Source organism: Natator depressus, chromosome 10, assembly GCF_965152275.1.
Source record: "Natator depressus isolate rNatDep1 chromosome 10, rNatDep2.hap1, whole genome shotgun sequence".
Lineage (NCBI taxonomy): Eukaryota > Metazoa > Chordata > Testudines > Cheloniidae > Natator > Natator depressus.
In genome coordinates, this window is record NC_134243.1 from 34638867 (window position 1) to 34655566 (window position 16700).

Sequence of the window (16700 nt, forward strand, 5' to 3'; positions counted from 1 at the left end):
ATCTCATGGCGTGGAAGCTCTGCTGCTAAATTCCATGGAGAGCCAGTGCTCTGTTGGTAAGACAGATTCTCCTCGGCAGTAGGAAACCTTCCACTAGGGCTACCTACCTCGCGAAATGGAAAAGGTTTTCCTGTTGGTATGAACCCAAGCATCTTCAGCTGCTCCAGGCTACCATCCCAGTTATTCTAGAATATCTCCTACACCCTAAGCATCCGGGTCTATCCCCTTCCTCCATCAGAGTACACCTGGCAGCCATTTCAGCTTTCCAACCAGGGGAGTCTGGGTGCTCGGTATTTTTTAATCCCATGGTGGGGCGATTCCTCAAAGGTCTGGAGAGGTTGTTCCCGTATTTCTTGCCCACCTATCCCAATCTGGAAATTAAACTTTGTCCTCTCCAAACTCATGAGCCCACCATTTGAGCCCCTGGTCACTTGCTCCCTCCTCTACCTTTCTTGGAAGGTGGTGTTCCTGATGGCCATTACATTGGCAAGGAGGGTGTCCGAGCTGAGAGCCCTCACCACTGAACCGCCTTACACAGTTTTTCATAGGGACAATGTGCAGCTTAGACCACATCCTAAATTTCTCCCCAAGGTGGTCTCCCAGTTCCACATGGGTCAGGACATTTGCTTACCGGTGTTCTTTCCAAAACCCCACAAGAGTCCGAGACACCACAGCCTACACACACTGGATATCCAGAGAGCCCTGGTATTCTACATAGAGCGAACAAAACCTTTCCGCAAGTCGACCCAATTGTTCATTGCCATAGCTGACAGAATAAAGGGTCTTCCTGTCTATGTGCAATGCATATCGTCCTGGATCGCAGACAGCACATGCAAATGCAATGAGTTGGCCAAGGTCCCAGCCCCAGCAATTGCAGCCCATTCAACCAGAGCACAAGCATCTTAGACAGCCTTTCTGGCTCAGGTTGCTATCCATGAGATTTGTAAAGCAGCCACCTGGTCTTCAGTGCACATGTTTACAGCCCACTATGCTGTTAACCAACAGGCCAGAGATGATGCGGCAGTCGGCAGAGCTGTTCTTCAGTCAATTGTTCCATGACTCCTACCCTCCTCCAGTGGTAAGCTTGGAAGTCACATAATTGGAATGGACGTGAACAATCACTCGAAGAAAAGACGGTTACCTACATTTTTGTGACTGTTCTTCGAGATGTGGTGTTCACGTCCATTATAATACCCACCCCCCCTTCCCCTCTGTCGGAGTCAACGGCAAGAAGGAACTGAAGCGGGGTCAGGCCGGCAGGGTAATATATACACCGCCATGAGGGTGCCACTCTAGGGATTCCCCTGCCGTCCCGATCGGAGCTGCTAAGGGGAAAAGTTTCCGACGTCCATGCACACGGTGCATGCACACCTAATTGGAATGGATGTGAACAACACATCTCGAAGAACAACCGTTACAAAAAGATAGGTAACCGTCTTTTCCCAGTGAGCATGCTAAATATAAATAACTGATGTGTTGCCAAAAAAGACATTCTGACATTCAGACAGGAACAAGTGCAAAACTAGCTAACCCAACCAGCCCGTGTCTGTTCAGCCCTGGGAGTTGCTTTATTGGATTTTTCAGATGCGTTCAGGTGTGAGAGCTTGCTAGTCCAGTCTCAATAAACTGTTCACCAAGGTGCACACAATTATGCCGAATTTTCACTGTTCGTCACTCTTCTCCCTCTTTTCCCACAGTGATCACGGGCATATGCCTTGCCTAGTTATATATATTCATTTTTTGTGATATAGGAAAAACTCAGAACAATATTAGCTTCTTTTGTTGGAGATAGAGCATCTTTCTTTGATCAGAAATGCTATGAGCTGCCTAAACTTGTATTGCTCTTTCTGCAAAGGTGCCTGTTTTTAGCTAAAGCTTCTATGGCTCTATCAAATAGGCAGACTGTTGTAGAAGTGTTTGTGTCTTAATTTGATGATGTAGGTGTGGTTACACCACAGGAACAGCATGTGAAACTTCCTGTTCCCTGTGGTTTATGAATTTTACATTTTATCCAGTAGCATAACATACAAATTACCAAATCCAACTTTACATCATTTTTTTTCAGTAACACGCCAGTAGTATAGTAATCCTTCAGTGAAAACATCTGGCTGCTCCATTAGGGGCACAGCTGGCTGGACTGTCCCTTACATTGCACTATGCTCTGATTCTTCTTGTTACTAGGATAGAGAAATTCCTAGCTTTCCAACCTGCTCTTTTCTGGAGAAAGACATGACCTGAGACATTCTTCAAAGCAGTTGTTTTCTAAAAGGATGGTAGGAAACGTTGGGTCTCCAGAGCAACTTGACAGTCCTGTGTCACTACTGGTGGCTGCTGGCTATGTTCAAGCCCAGGGCTGTTCTGTGTTGATTTTGCAATTTGGCATTACTCATGGTTGATTGTGTGGGGAAAAAACTCTTTTGACTTTTGTATGCTACATTGCAAATACCTTGAGAGTAAATCAAATCTGTTGCTGGCAGTAGTGCTATAGTAGGGGTGAAAGAATTATCATGACTTTTTCTTCTTGGACAATAACTGGTCAACTTCAAAACAGCAAAACAAGTCCGACATCAGTGGGAGCTACAAGGCACTAAGCACGTAAGAAAATCAGGCCACTTATTTAGATGCCTAAAGATAGGCACTTACGTGTTTGAAAATCTTAGCCTAAACCATGTGAAGGCACTGGAAGACATAAGTACTCTGGGGATGACCTTCTAGTTTAAACCGTTTCTAAGTGGCCCACAATCCTTCTAATTATCTGAACCTTTGCTGTATAGCTAAGACTTGAGGATTGGTTTTCCCACCCCACCCGTTTATACAAGTTGTTCTCTACCTTGGACAAAGGTTAATCAGAATAATGTGGTCAGAGCAAGTGGTGTTGCAGTTTTGAAGTTATTTAATTGGTTGCCTATCTGTATTATAGGATTTTGATAACTGTGGTTGGCATCTCTGCTTGGCTTTTTAGTAGCAAGAAGCAGAACTTGATCATTGGTATAACCCATCTTTGCAGGTCTACGTTGGATATTAGACCTCCGCTGGATATTCGATATTTCACTAGGAGGGTGGTGAAGCACTGGAATGGGCTACCTAGGGAGGTGGTAGACTCTCCATCGTTAGAGGTTTTTAAGACCCGGCTTGACAAAACCTTGCCTGGGGTGATTTAGTTGGTGTTGGTCCTGCTTTGAGCAGGGGGTTGGACTAGATGACCTCCTGAGGTCTCTTCCAGCGCTAATCTTCTATGATTTAAAAGCACTGTCCACTCCTTGAAAGAGGCACAGTTAAATGGCTACTAGCAAGCAGGAGCCACATAATTAGTAGCAAGTTCTTTCAAAAGGAGACCATTCATTTAAAGCCTGTTCTGTCGTGCTTCGCTGTCTTACGGATCTTCTTTCTCTTCAGCTCCCTCTATTGCTGTTAGTTTCCTGTCTAGCTTTCAAAGTTGAGTGGGTTATCGGTTCTTAGTGCAGTTTCTCTGCATCGTCCTATGGCACATACTTCCGTTTAGAAAAGCTGTTTACAATTTAACACTGCTGTGGCTGTCTGGTGTCTCCCCAGCAAACAAGTCTGTAAGGCAGAGTTGTAGGTCCTGAGATGCAAAAGTTTGCCCTAAGCTGATACAGGACCTACCACTGCTCCTCACTGGAAGGGGGGGAGGGTTCGCAAGAGTATTCTGCAAGAATTCCCTTTCCTCAATCTTGTGCTTTTTCTTATGGCAGGTACGAAGACGCCTTGGTTCTACTGCTCACAGAGGTTTTGAATCGAATACAATTCAGGTACAACCAGGCACAATTGGAGGAACTGGATGACGAGACTCTAGATGACGATGTAAGAAACCGAGACTTGGTAGGAAAACTGCATACCTAGACACTAAACTGCTGGGTTGTACTGAGTACCTCTGAAACTTCCTTCCAGGATCTACTTGTGGCACCTTAGAGACTAACCAGTTTATTTGAGCATAAGCTTTTGTGAGCTACAGCTCACTTCATCGGATGCATACTGTGGAAAATACAGAAGATGTTTTTATAAACACAAATCATGAAAAAATGGGTGTTAATCACTACTAAAGGTTTTCTCTCCCCTCACCCCACTCTCCTGCTGGTAATAGCTTATGTAAAGTGATCACTTTCCTTACAATGTGTATGATAATCAAGGTGGGCCATTTCCAGCACAAATCCAGGGTTTAACAAGAACGTCTGAGGAAGGGGGGGGTTAGGAAAACGAGGGGAAATAGGTTACCTTGCATAATGACTTAGCCACTCCCAGTCTCTATTCAAGCCTAAGTTAATTGTATCCAATTTGCAAATGAATTCCAATTCAGCAGTCTCTCGCTGGAGTCTGGATTTGAAGTTTTTCTGTTGTAATATCGCAACTTTCATGTCTGTAATCGAGTGACCAGAGAGATTGAAGTGTTCTCCGACTGGTTTATGAATGTTATAATTCTTGACATCTGATTTGTGTCCATTTATTCTTTTATATAGAGACTGTCCAGTTTGCCCAATGTACATGGCAGAGGGGCATTGCTGGCACATGATGGCATATATCACATTGGTAGATGTGCAGATGAACGAGCCTCTGATAGTGTGGCTGATGTTATTAGGCCCTGTGATGGTGTCTCCTGAATAGATATGTGGGCACAGTTGGCAACGGGCTTTGTTGCAAGGATAGGTTCCTGGGTTAGTGGTTCTGTTGTGTGGTATGTGGTTGCTGGTGAGTATTCGCTTCAGGTTGGGGGGCTGCCTGTAGGCAAGGACTGGCCTGTCTCCCAAGATTTGTGAGAGTGTTGGGTCATGCTTCAGGATAGGTTGTAGATCCCTGATAATGCGTTGGAGGGGTTTTAGTTGGGGGCTGAAGGTGACGGCTAGTGGCGTTCTGTTATTTTCTTTGTTAGGCCTGTCCTGTAGTAGGTGACTTTTTAAAAAATCTTGTAGGGTTTTTTTTAGCCCAACTCATGATTTTTCAAGTGCTTGGGGTTTGCAATCCTGCATCTTAATCAGCCACTGTTCCTCAGACGTTCTTGTTAAACCCTGGATTTGTGCTGGAAATGGCCCACCTTGATTATCATACACATTGTAAGGAGAGTGATCACTTTACATAAGCTGTTACCAATAGGAGAGTGGGGTGGGGGGAGAGAAAACCTTTAGTAGTGGTTAACACCCATTTTTTCATGATTTGTGTGTATAAAAACATCTTCTGTATTTTCCACAGTATGCATCTGATGAAGTGAGCTGTAGCTCACAAAAGCTTATGCTCAAATAAATTGGTTAGTCTCTAAGGTGCCACAAGTACTCCTTTTCTTTTTGGGAATACAGAGTAACATGGCTGTTACTCTGAAACCTGTCATTTGCATATGGTTTTTCTTCTCTGAAGTGACGTGGTAGCTGTAGTGAGTCTAGATGATGATTTAGAGTGATGAGTAAGCTGGTCCTTAATGATATGGCTGGGTTGGGTAAAGAGGCTGTGAAAAGTAAAACAAATTGTGGGCTTGTCGCAGAGGGAAACCAGGCTGTTAGAGTACAGTCAGTCAATTTTGCTATAGAGAAACTGATCTTATGTATACTTCTGCAATAACCATTGTTTGTAGGAGTTGGGTTTAGTTCCTCTTTGTGTTTTTAAAATACACCCTTTTTTTAGATCAAGGCAGAAATTGGTTCTTTGATTTGGGACACTGTTGTCATATTACACATGCAGACACTTAGTCCTTATTTGATATTGGTCCTTTTATCAAGGGAGGGCATGTTTAAATGGAAGACAGTGTTTGAAAATGTGCTGTAGAATAACACTGTTGCGTTCCAGGGTAAGAGCATACAGACTAATAAAGGACACCCCAATTACTAGAAGGCCAGAAAGTGATATGACCTGGATGCACAATTACTTAGCATAGTTAACAACAGCATTTGTCAATGAAAACTTGCAAATCTTGACTCCAGCTCAGATTGCTGACAAAGTAGGAAACTTCTATAAACTGTATTGTTTCAATTCTCAGATGTTCAGACAGAAGCTAAACCCTGGTAGATACAGGTTAATCATTTCTCAAGTACTTACGGCCTACCAGCTTGTTAAATATAGATCAGCTGTTTCCGCTTGGAGGGAAATAAGAGGTGTTCTTTCTCCACACAGCAGCAGACTGAGTGGCAGCGGTACTTACGCCAGAGCCTAGAAGTAGTGGCAAAAGTCATGGAGCTCCTGCCGACTCATGCCTTCTCTACACTAGTAAGTAGTCATTCTGCTGAGAAGCTGAGATGAAGCAGCTTTACACCATATGACATGATCTCCGCTCTCAAGATTTTATTGTACAAACACTGGTAGAAGGTTGCTGTGCAATGCTTACGGAGAAGAGGCACAGGGATGTGCTTTTGGATTCAAAACTTGGTAAAATCCAGGCCATAAATTTAAAAGGGGAAAGCTTCAGATATTCTTCTGGGCTTTGAGAAGTTTTCTACCATATCTTGAAGAGCATGCCAGAGCACACTTTTGTGCCTCACTCACTGAATGTACAGGGGCATTTGAAATTTGGATCAGTCCAGAGGTGAAAACTGGGACAGAGCTGCACACTCTGATGTGACCTTCAGCATATTCATCCTGGCCTTTCCATAAGGTGGAGGTGCTGCGCATAAGGCAAATGGTGAGATGATGTTCCCAGGAGGGTGGAATGTTAACTTAAAATACATGGCAGTACATAGATGAAGATCATAGGAGATGGGGCTCTGCAAACCACAGGGAGGCAGAAGCAAGAAATACTGAAAATTAGGGTTGTCAATTAATCACAGTTAACTCACATGATTAACTTGAAAAGATTAATCGTGATTAATCGCGCTGTTAAACTATAGAATACCAGTTGAAATTTATTAAATATTTTGGGATGTTTTTCTACATTTTCAAATATACTTATTTCTGATACAACACAGAATACAATGTGCACAGTGCTCACTTTATATTATTTTCATTACAAATATTTGCACTGTAAAAATGATAAAAGAAATAGTTTTTTTAATTCACCTCATACAAGTACTGTAGTGCAATCTCTTTATCATGAAAGTGCAACTTACAAATGTAGAGTTTTTTTGTTACATAACTGCTCTCAAAAAAAAAAAAGTAAAACTTTAGAGCCTACAAGTCCACTCAGTCCTCCTACTTGTTCAGCCAATCACTAAGACAAACAAGTTTGTTTACATTTACAGAGTTGCTGCTGTTTGCTTCTTATATACAATGTCACTTGAAAGTGAGAACAGGCATTTGCATGGCACTTTTGTAGCTGGCATTGCAAGGTATTTATGTGCCAGATATGTTAAACATTCATATGCCCCTTCATGCTTAGGCCACCATTCCAGAGGACATGCTTCCATGCTGATGACGCTTGTTAAAAAAATACGTTAATTAAATTCATGACTGAACTTCTTGGGGGAGAACTGTATGTCCCTTGCTATTTTACCTGCATTCTGCCATATATTACATGTTATAGCAGTCTCAAATGATGACCCAGCACATGTTGTTCATTTTAAGAACACTTTCACTGAAGATTTGACAAAATGCAAAGAAGGTGCCAAAGTGAGATTTCTAAAGATAACTACAGCACTTGACCCAAGGTTTAAGAATCTGAAGTGCCTTCCAAAATCTGAGAGGGATGAGGTGTGGAGCATGCTTTCAGAAGTCTTAAAAGAGCAACACTCCGATGCAAAAACTACAGAACCCAAACCACCAAAAAAGAAAATCAACCTTCTGCCGGTGGTATCGGACTCAGATAATGAAAGAGAACATGCGTTGGTCTGCACTGCTTTGGACTGTTATCAAGTAGAATCTGTCATCAGCATGGACGCATGTTTCCTGGAAAGGTGGCTGAAGCATGAAGGGACATATGACTCTTTAGCACATCTAGCATTTAAATATCTTGTGATGCTGGCTAAAACAGTGCCATGCAAACGACTGTTCTCACTTTCAGGTGACATTGTAAACAACAAGCAGGCAGCATTATCTCCTGCAAATTGTAACCAAGTTTGTTTGTCTGAGTGATTGGCTGAAGTAGGACCGAGTGGACTTGTAGGCTCTAAAGTTTTACATTGTTTTATTTTTCAATGCAGTTATTTTTTGTACATAAGTTTACATTTGTACGTTCAACTTTCATGATCGAGATTGCACTACAATACTTGTATGAAGTGAATTGAGAAATACTATTTTGTTTTTAGTGCAAATATTTGTAATCAAAAATATAAAGTGAGCACTGTACACTTTGTATTCTGTTATAACTGAAATCAAGAATGTTTTGAAAATGTAGAAAATATCCAAAAATATTTAAATAAATGGTATTCCATTATTGTTTAACAATGTGATTAATCGTGATTAATTCTTTTTAATCACTTGACAGCCCTACTGAAAATTTGTCTTCTCAGTCTGTGAAAATGTCACTATCTTGGTCTTTATTAAGATGGCAGTGCTGTGAAATAGCCTTTTCTTGTAGCTGTGTGGGAGAAAATCAGTTAGAGTGGTTCTCAAGCTGCTAATCTTGGAGAATGAAACTATTGGGGTCAGAAGGATAACAATTAGTATTGTTCAATGCTCTTTCTGGATGGGAAGAAAAGGTGTCTGAATTCACTAGAAAAAAGAAAAGGAGTACTTGTGGCACCTTAGAGACTAACCAATTTATTTGAGCATAAGCTTTCGTGAGCTACAGCTCACTGCATCGGATGAGAGTGGTCAGTCACTGACCACTCTCATCCGATGCAGTGAGCTGTAGCTCACGAAAGCTTATGCTCAAATAAATTGGTTAGTCTCTAAGGTGCCACAAGTACTCCTTTTCTTTTTGCGAATACAGACTAACACGGCTGTTACTCTGAAACCTGAATTCACTAGGATCACCTGAGAATGTGTCATTACTCTACTGTGCTATGTCATGGAGCTGTCTACACATCTGAAGGCATGGAACACATTCCGTGCAATGCAGAAAACTTGTGTTTGGGAGAAGAGCCTGAAGCTCACTTGCTTTGTCTTATCGTTACACATACTGGTATTTCATCTAAAGGGACATTGTCAAGTCCCAAAAGCATGTTTGTGAAAATCTTTTCTAAGACTAGTGCTAAAAAGTCATGGAAAGATTTCTGTTTAATTCCAATGAAAAATTGTTTGTATGAATAGAAATGTTCCCCTGTGGTGTTTGCAGCACATTGTTAATGCATGAGTCAGCTAGTGAACCTTACTACAAACAAAAGTGAAAGGGCCTCGTTTCCTTTCACTGTAAGCGCAGGGTGAAATGCAGAAAGCAAACAGCATTTGGTGAGGAACACATGGTTTTAAAAAACCTTTCTCTGTGTTGTTAATATTGGACTTTTAAAAAAAGTTCTAACCGTGTGGCTGTGTTCCTTCATATGAGCTCCTGTTTCAGTATCAAGTATCTTTCCTTAGAGCCCTGCTCAGTTCATTCTAGGACATTAGATAACACCAAGAAACACTTAATGAATCTCATACGCATGTTACAGTAGTCTGTGAAATGCTCTTGTAACATGTGACCAGCCTTTAGCCCACAAATCAGTAAGTGAAATTAACTCTAGAACAATGGTTCCCAAACTGGGGTTCGCGAAATGTTACAGGGGGTTCTTGGGAAAAAATTCCCTAATGGTGGACAGAGTTGTCCCTAGGGAGCATGGGACCAGCAGCCCAGAGCCCCTGGACTTCAAGAGCTAAGCAGATCAAAGCAAGCATATCTATCATACTGAGGAGATTTAAACTTCAAGGCTCCTTATAAGAAATGGAAAAGGAGGTGGATATTTTTTGCTGTTTTTAAAATTAAATAGGCAGCTAGTATTGTTTTTAAAATTATTATGAAGAACAAGTTTAAGCTTTGTAGTGTAACGTGTGTTGTGTGCCTGGACTGCTCAAGACCTGAATGCGTATGTAGGAGGAACTCTTTGAGTTGGCTTCTTAAATACCTTCATGCTGTTTCACATCTGATACTCCTTGATGAAACACAGGAGCCTTGTCTTATAACAGGCTTATTCAAAGGTGATACAAGCTATGAAAGTGAGATCTTGGAACAGTGTTGCCGTTTTCATAATGTAATAAAAATACTGTAATGATGAATAATAATTAATAATAAATAGGGTGTAATAAGCATGATATAAAAATAAATTTTATATTTCCAAGATCACTGCTTTTATAATTTATACTCCGGTAAAGGAGAAAATCCCTGGAAATATTCATTTTTAGGAGGGGGTTCAAGAGGCTTGACATTTTAGTGAAAGGGGTTCACAGGTTGTTAAAGTTTGGGAACCACTGCTTTAGAATAAGCTGAGTGACTGTACATCGTGTGTCTAATCTGTTGGACGTTCTGCATGTGGTGTCTGGCACTGGGGAGTGAATGACCACACTTCAACAGAGGGGATATCTAGGTTTGTGTAGAGAAGAGAAGTGCCAATAAAGTCCCAAGACTTAAGCTGCTAAAATTATTATAATATTATTATTATTATTATATATTAGCATAAGCCATGCATAAGGCTAAGATTTAGTCATGGGTATTTTTGGTAAAAGTCGTGGACAGGTCAAGGGCAGTAAACAAAAATTCATGGTCTGTGACCTGTCCATGACTTGTACTATATACCCCCTGGCTAAATCTTGGGTGCTCTGGAGGTGGGGTGCTGGAGGTGTTCTAGAGGGAGGGCACCAGGGATGCTTTGGAGGAGGAGCAGGGGGCGGACCAGGGAACTGCTGATGCTCTGGGGCAGAGGGTGGCCCGGGACCATCGCTGGGGGTAGGGCTGGGGGAATGGAGGGGGGGACAGTAGCCCGAGACTTCCCCAGCAATGGCCAATGTGGCTGGCTTGGGTAGCCCTGGGGTCAGTCGCACTGGTGGCTGCAGAAGTCACAGAGGTCCCAGAAATCACTGAATCCGTGACAGACTTGCAGCCTTAGCCATGCGTACTTTTGACTGCATTCAAAGCAGGAGAAAGTTCTTGTTCGTAAACCTCTGTCCTTTCTTGTAGGAATCAGAGGAGAATTATTCCAGGTTAGAAGGAATGGAAAAGGGCCTCTCTCTCTTCCCCCCCCCCTTCCCAGATATATCTGTTAGAAAAGCTAGATCTTGAGTTCCAGCTGAATATGCTAGGGTTGACTTAGCCACTGGAAATATGAATAGTCCTACAGTATGCACTTCTAGAGTAACATGGTCTGTTGGGGAACCAGCCAAGATATTTCCTACACTCTGTGTTTTGTGTGAAGCATCTCCCTTCACGTTGGCAAGTTAGCGTTCCTAGTAATTGGTAATGCAGCTTGCCAATGACTTTTGTGTTATGGGGGAGTTCAATGCTCTGAATACCTGGCCTCGGAGATAGCCTCTTACACAGGATGTTCATTACCTTGGTTCCTTTCTTTGTGGGTATCCATCCACTCGTGTTATAGTTAGCAGCTTGTTAGCAGAGTGGCTGCAACATTCCCCCATATGCTGCATCAAGGAAGGACTGAAAATGCTTGGACTCCACCTTTTTTGTCCTCTCTCTCCAGTGGAAGATATTGGGGGTGGCATTTTTAACCGTTTTAAAGAGGACAAACTGATGTAGATGGTGCAATGCAAGTTTTCCACACCCATCCCTGCATGTGCACCTCAATCCTGATCTGCAACCCCACCTTCTTTTCACTCAGGGTCCCGTGCAGGGCTGCATGTGCATTTCAGTAATGACTAGCAACATCCTGTACTGCACCACCACTGCTCTTCTCAGGTAGCCAGTCATGTCAGCATTGACTACCAGTGTTGATGTGGAAAGGACAACTGTTACTTGAGGAATTTCTCTAACACAGGGACCTTTCTGGTTTTGATGCTAGCTGTCTAGAATAGAAAAGCTTAGGGCATCAAATCCTCCAGAACCTACAATCCTTCCCTTCTTCCAAATGCCTTTTGTAAGACTAATTATGGGGAGGAGGAGGAGAAAATTGGAAGTAATTGTCCTCTGGCCCAAATTAATTGTAATGGAGAAGCATTAAGTCTCTCTGCTTTAACATTAAAATCACACCTTTGTGTCCCTTTTTTTCCCAGTTCCCAGTTCTGCAGGATAACTTGGAAGTATACCTGGGACTACAGCAGTTTGTGGTCACTTCAGGGACAGGTAATACCACTCTCCAGTGTTACATTTCTCAGCTCTTTATACACTTAGCTGTAAAAATGTTATATTCATGCATTAAGCTCTTGCTTGCTGTCAAACTGTCCATTACTACTTCAGCATCAATATTCTAGAGGTTAACCCTAAAATTCTTCACACCTGGATGCTTACACACACTGCATAAGGGCTCAGCATTCAGAAATATGAGTTTGGTGTTTGTTCTCTGAGGAATCTGCTTTCTGGTTAGAGATATGGTTTATATTGGTATGTTTTCTCATTGATTCTGGTACTTGAAACAAGAAAACTGGTGGGGAGCACAGAGATGTAGCATGGTTGATATAGTTAAATGACTGTCAGCTTTTCCACTGGAAACTCCATTCAGAAAGGGCTCGTTTTAATTTGGTTTGGGCTTAAACTCAGCATCAAGCTCAGCATCAAGCTCTCAGAATGTGGAAGCATTTTTGTTTAGGATTAAATGAAAATTAGTTGCGAATACTTGAATGAGAAGATCAAGGAGACAGTGGCATTTAGGCTAGTTTGTGACTCTCTGCTAACTGCCATTCGAAGAGCCTGTGTGTCTTGGTGGGAAGAAGGAATAAAACTATTCCCAACCTACCAAAAGAGTTTAATCCTGAAGAGAGAAACAGGACCCTCTTTCAGGCTGTTAGCTCGCCTTGTGGGCTAGCTGTTTGACAGCTGAGGAAAGGGTGGGTGGGGGGGATATTAACTGGTTGAGAGATTTAATTGGGGGGGTGTACAATTTATACTAGCTAGACACATGTCTTTAACCCTTTAGAATGTATCACTTCATTAAGCCTTCTGACATGGCTGTTAGAAGAATCTGCTGTATGCTAAATATCACAAGACGTACATGTTATCCATATCATCACAGAGAAGCTGAACACAAACCACCTAATATATTAAAATACGCACATTTTAAATGCAGTAAATCACTGCAGTGCATGCTGATGGCAGGCTTCATTACTTCTAAGCTGTTTAACTGTTACAATTCTGGCCCTGGCTCCCAGGTATTTTTTTTCTGGTACTCTGGCTGCCCCAACGGGTCCGTAGAGTACAGTGATTTATTGCACAAACAAGGCTCCAGAAGCTTACCATGCCAGATATTAGCAATTTGTGGATTATGTTCTGCACCCAGGTTTATGGCCTCTTCCGACCTAGAACTGTCACTACACACGTTCATGGAAGGCTTATAGACAAGGGTGTATAACAGAAGTTGGTTCAGGAACTGGCTTTTCATCTAAGAGGGGCATGGATCAGAGCAGACAGCTTAGACTCAAGTACAGCTTCAGAATCACACTATAAAGTGCCTGTTTTAGCAGTTTCACATCTTGCAATCTTGATGGAAATAGCTCCTACATTTCAACATCAGTGCTGAGACTAAATTGGCATGAGTGAAAAAATATGTTTTAATGCATTTATCTGAACAATTGAAAGGAAAGCAAGGAAAATTCTTCAGCTGTCCTCATTGTCCTTAGGCCTGTGCATTATAATATGTATTTTCCAGCAGAGTGTCCCATGCTAGGTGACACTGTACTACTGGGAAAATAGAAATAAACATCTACATTATCCATATTGTTAGCCTAGTCTATGAAAACAAAATTCCAGGATTCAGTATATTGCATGTATCTGGGTGCTGTGACTGTAGATGGTTAGCCACACGTTGTGTTTGCCTCTGAATTTAATTCACCCAGGTTACAAATGTGGTTTTGTTTTTGTTCCTTTAGGAATTTTTGTACTCTGTTGCTATACAAACAAACAGCAGAGGGAGCCAAACTAGCAACCTTATTCCCAGAGCTGGGATCTTCATTTTTTTTAATGTCAATCAGTAACTAAAAAAAGACGTCTGTTAGCTACACTTTCATCCAAACAAAGCAAAATGGCTGGGGAATTTTATTTTCAGTCTTCTTTAAAGAGAATTACAATGATGGGCAGTGAGAACTTAAATCTATCTGCAAAAACTATATTTGACAGCATCCATTTAAACTTATTTTATTCATTCTTTCCATCATTTGTATGGTGCTCAGAGCTGAACTCTGACCCATGGGATAGTTAAAGAGACTGCTTGTAATTAAGTTAGCATAAACGCTGCATTTCCTGTAGTTACATAATTGGATTTCTCATCTGAAAGAGCTGTATTTATTACAGATATAGGTTACATGTGCTTTGTGCTTTAATTTTATAATATTTGAGGGGGGGGGAGAGAGAGAGAGAGAGAGAGACTCCAAACTGCCTGAATGTTAATCAATGGTTAACAGCAAACCAAAGAGCATTTACACTTGAATCTTGCCTTGCTTTATGGCTAACGGACCACAATGTCATTTCAGGTCAGAGGCTGAATATCACTGCAGAGAATGACTGCCGACGCTTGCACTGCTCCCTACGAGACCTTAGCTCCCTGCTACAGGCTGTTGGCCGTTTAGCCGAGTACTTTATTGGGGATGTTTTTGCTGCCCGGTTCAACGATGCCCTTACAGTAGTGGAGAGGTAGGCAAAAGGTTACTGCATCAGGGAATAGTGCTGCCATCCCTCCACCAGTGCAGAGGAACTGTTTACGACTTTTAAGGCCTGCCACCCCCACAATTAATAACAAAAAACACAAACTACCTTCTGCAACAGAGTAACTGGAATGCCAGTCTACCAAATGCCAGAGGTATTGCTTCACCAGTGCTAAATTTCTCAAATATACTCCTGTAATCCTTTAAATACGCCTCTTCTCAACTCCCAAATAAGCATATGTTTAAACACAGCTTATACATAGTCCTGTGCTTACATTCAGAAATACTGTACCTATTCCCTTGCATCACAAGCAAACTTGGTCTAAATGTCCCTGTTGTGCTAGACAATCTAGAGTGAGATGAGTGTGTCTGTGTGTGTGTGTGAGAGAGAGAAAGAACATTTAGTCAGTGTGCAGTCTAGCTGAGTGCCATGTTATGATAAAGTATATTCTGGTTGTTCTTGATGTACATGCATATCTGTATTTTACAATTCCTACACACTCCTTGATTTGCTTCTTCATTGGCAGGCTGGTCAAGGTAACACTGTACGGGTCCCAGATTAAACTGTACAACATTGAAACTGCTGTGCCATCTGTATTGAAACCTGACCTTATTGACGTGTGAGTATGAGACTTTTACTGCAAAACCAAAATTATACCGTAGGCTTCCAAAGGGTTATCCTGCTATTGGTGTTCACAGGACCAAAAATCATGAGTGGAAGTGTCTGAATTTAGGTCCCTTATTTCTTCTCCCTAGTGGGGAAGCATTGGAATCCCAAAGACTTGTCAGTATTTTTCTCCACTTACTTCCCATGCCAGGTGATACACATTTATCCTCCAGTATCTCCTAGCTGACCATGAAGAAGCTTTGTGGTCACAGTCCCCAGATCAAGGCTAACCAGCTGCTCTTCGTACTCAGACCACTGTTTCCGCCAATTCATGTTCGTAGCCCAGCTGCCCAGTTCCATTCATATGAGATTTAATTTAAAAAAAAAAAGATCAGTTAGGGTCAGAGATGAAACACAGCTCCCATGTTGGCTCTAAATGCAAAGCAGTGATAACGGCCCATAATACACCTTGTACTGACCACAAGGAAGCTCAGTTCTCTTGAAGTGTTAGGGTAATTAAAGTAATCATGTAAAAATGGTAGCATCTTACATGCCTGCTCTGGGTATGTAGTCTGGACTTATGTAGCAAATGTTTTGTTACTTCTGTTAGTGCTGCAGAGTCTGTACTACTATGGGAAAGTGAGCCAGGTTCTATTCTGGCCCAGGCATCAGCAGAACTGTTAACCAAGTTAAAATTCCAGAGCTAAATGCTGCCCTCTGCTAAATTCTGCAATCCCACTTCAGGTAATGCACTTGCATGGGTGTTACTAAGGATGGGAATTTAGACCTCAATCTTTATTACTGTTTGATACATGAGCCAGAACACAGATTAACTCTCAGATTTCAGGATGAGTATGTGCCTTTGTAATCTATAAAACCCATTTCTATCAAGTTATAAAATGAGTTATGAAATTTGATCCACAAGCTAAAACTTGAAGAGACTCCACATTTAAAATAGAATACCACTTTAATGGTCTTCATCCCTCCATTCTGCTCTGTTGAACGTGCCTTTTTCTACCAGCTGACCTTGTGAGCAGGGTTTAAACATGTCCTTTTGAAAAGTTTTCTTTGATTTGTGATTGCATATGTATCAGACTTCAGCGATTCCATGCTGGTAATTTGGTTTTATCACTTAGTCCCCTGAGTCTCTCTGCTATTAATCCAAACTTAGTGTTGCTTACATTAGGTTCAAACTAAGCTTAACTTTTCCATGTTAAATAGCTCTATTGTCCCTTTCTCATAACAGCCCTGCCAGGCTGGAATTCTTCTGGATTTGTTGGCCTGTTTTCATCTACTTGCTATCAATAATTCCAATCCTCCTGTCAGTCAAAGCAGAAATCCATATTGCCCTAGTCTGACATCAGTTTAAGCCATGCTTATTTCATTCTGTTACTGAAGTTAAGGGGAGGTAAGATTGAGGTCTATAAAATCATGACTGGTGTAGAGAAAGTAGATAAGGAAAGGTTATTTACTACTTCTCATAACACAAGAACTAGGGGTCACT

At 41.7% G+C, this 16700-nt stretch overlaps 1 protein-coding gene across 3 annotated transcripts in view; it reads left to right on the forward strand.

Moving 5' to 3' along the window:
• The window catches only part of XPO6 (exportin 6), a 115534-nt gene that overhangs the window by 69705 nt on the left and 29129 nt on the right, over positions 1-16700 (forward strand). For 2 of the 3 annotated variants that reach the window (XM_074965708.1, XM_074965706.1), the window contains exons 10-14: positions 3714-3822; positions 6115-6207; positions 12010-12079; positions 14419-14578; positions 15117-15209. In XM_074965708.1, coding sequence (XP_074821809.1) covers positions 3714-3822; positions 6115-6207; positions 12010-12079; positions 14419-14578; positions 15117-15209 — 525 coding nt within the window. The remainder of the gene's footprint in view (positions 1-3713; positions 3823-6114; positions 6208-12009; positions 12080-14418; positions 14579-15116; positions 15210-16700) is intronic. The other variant, XM_074965707.1, reaches the window with a different exon arrangement.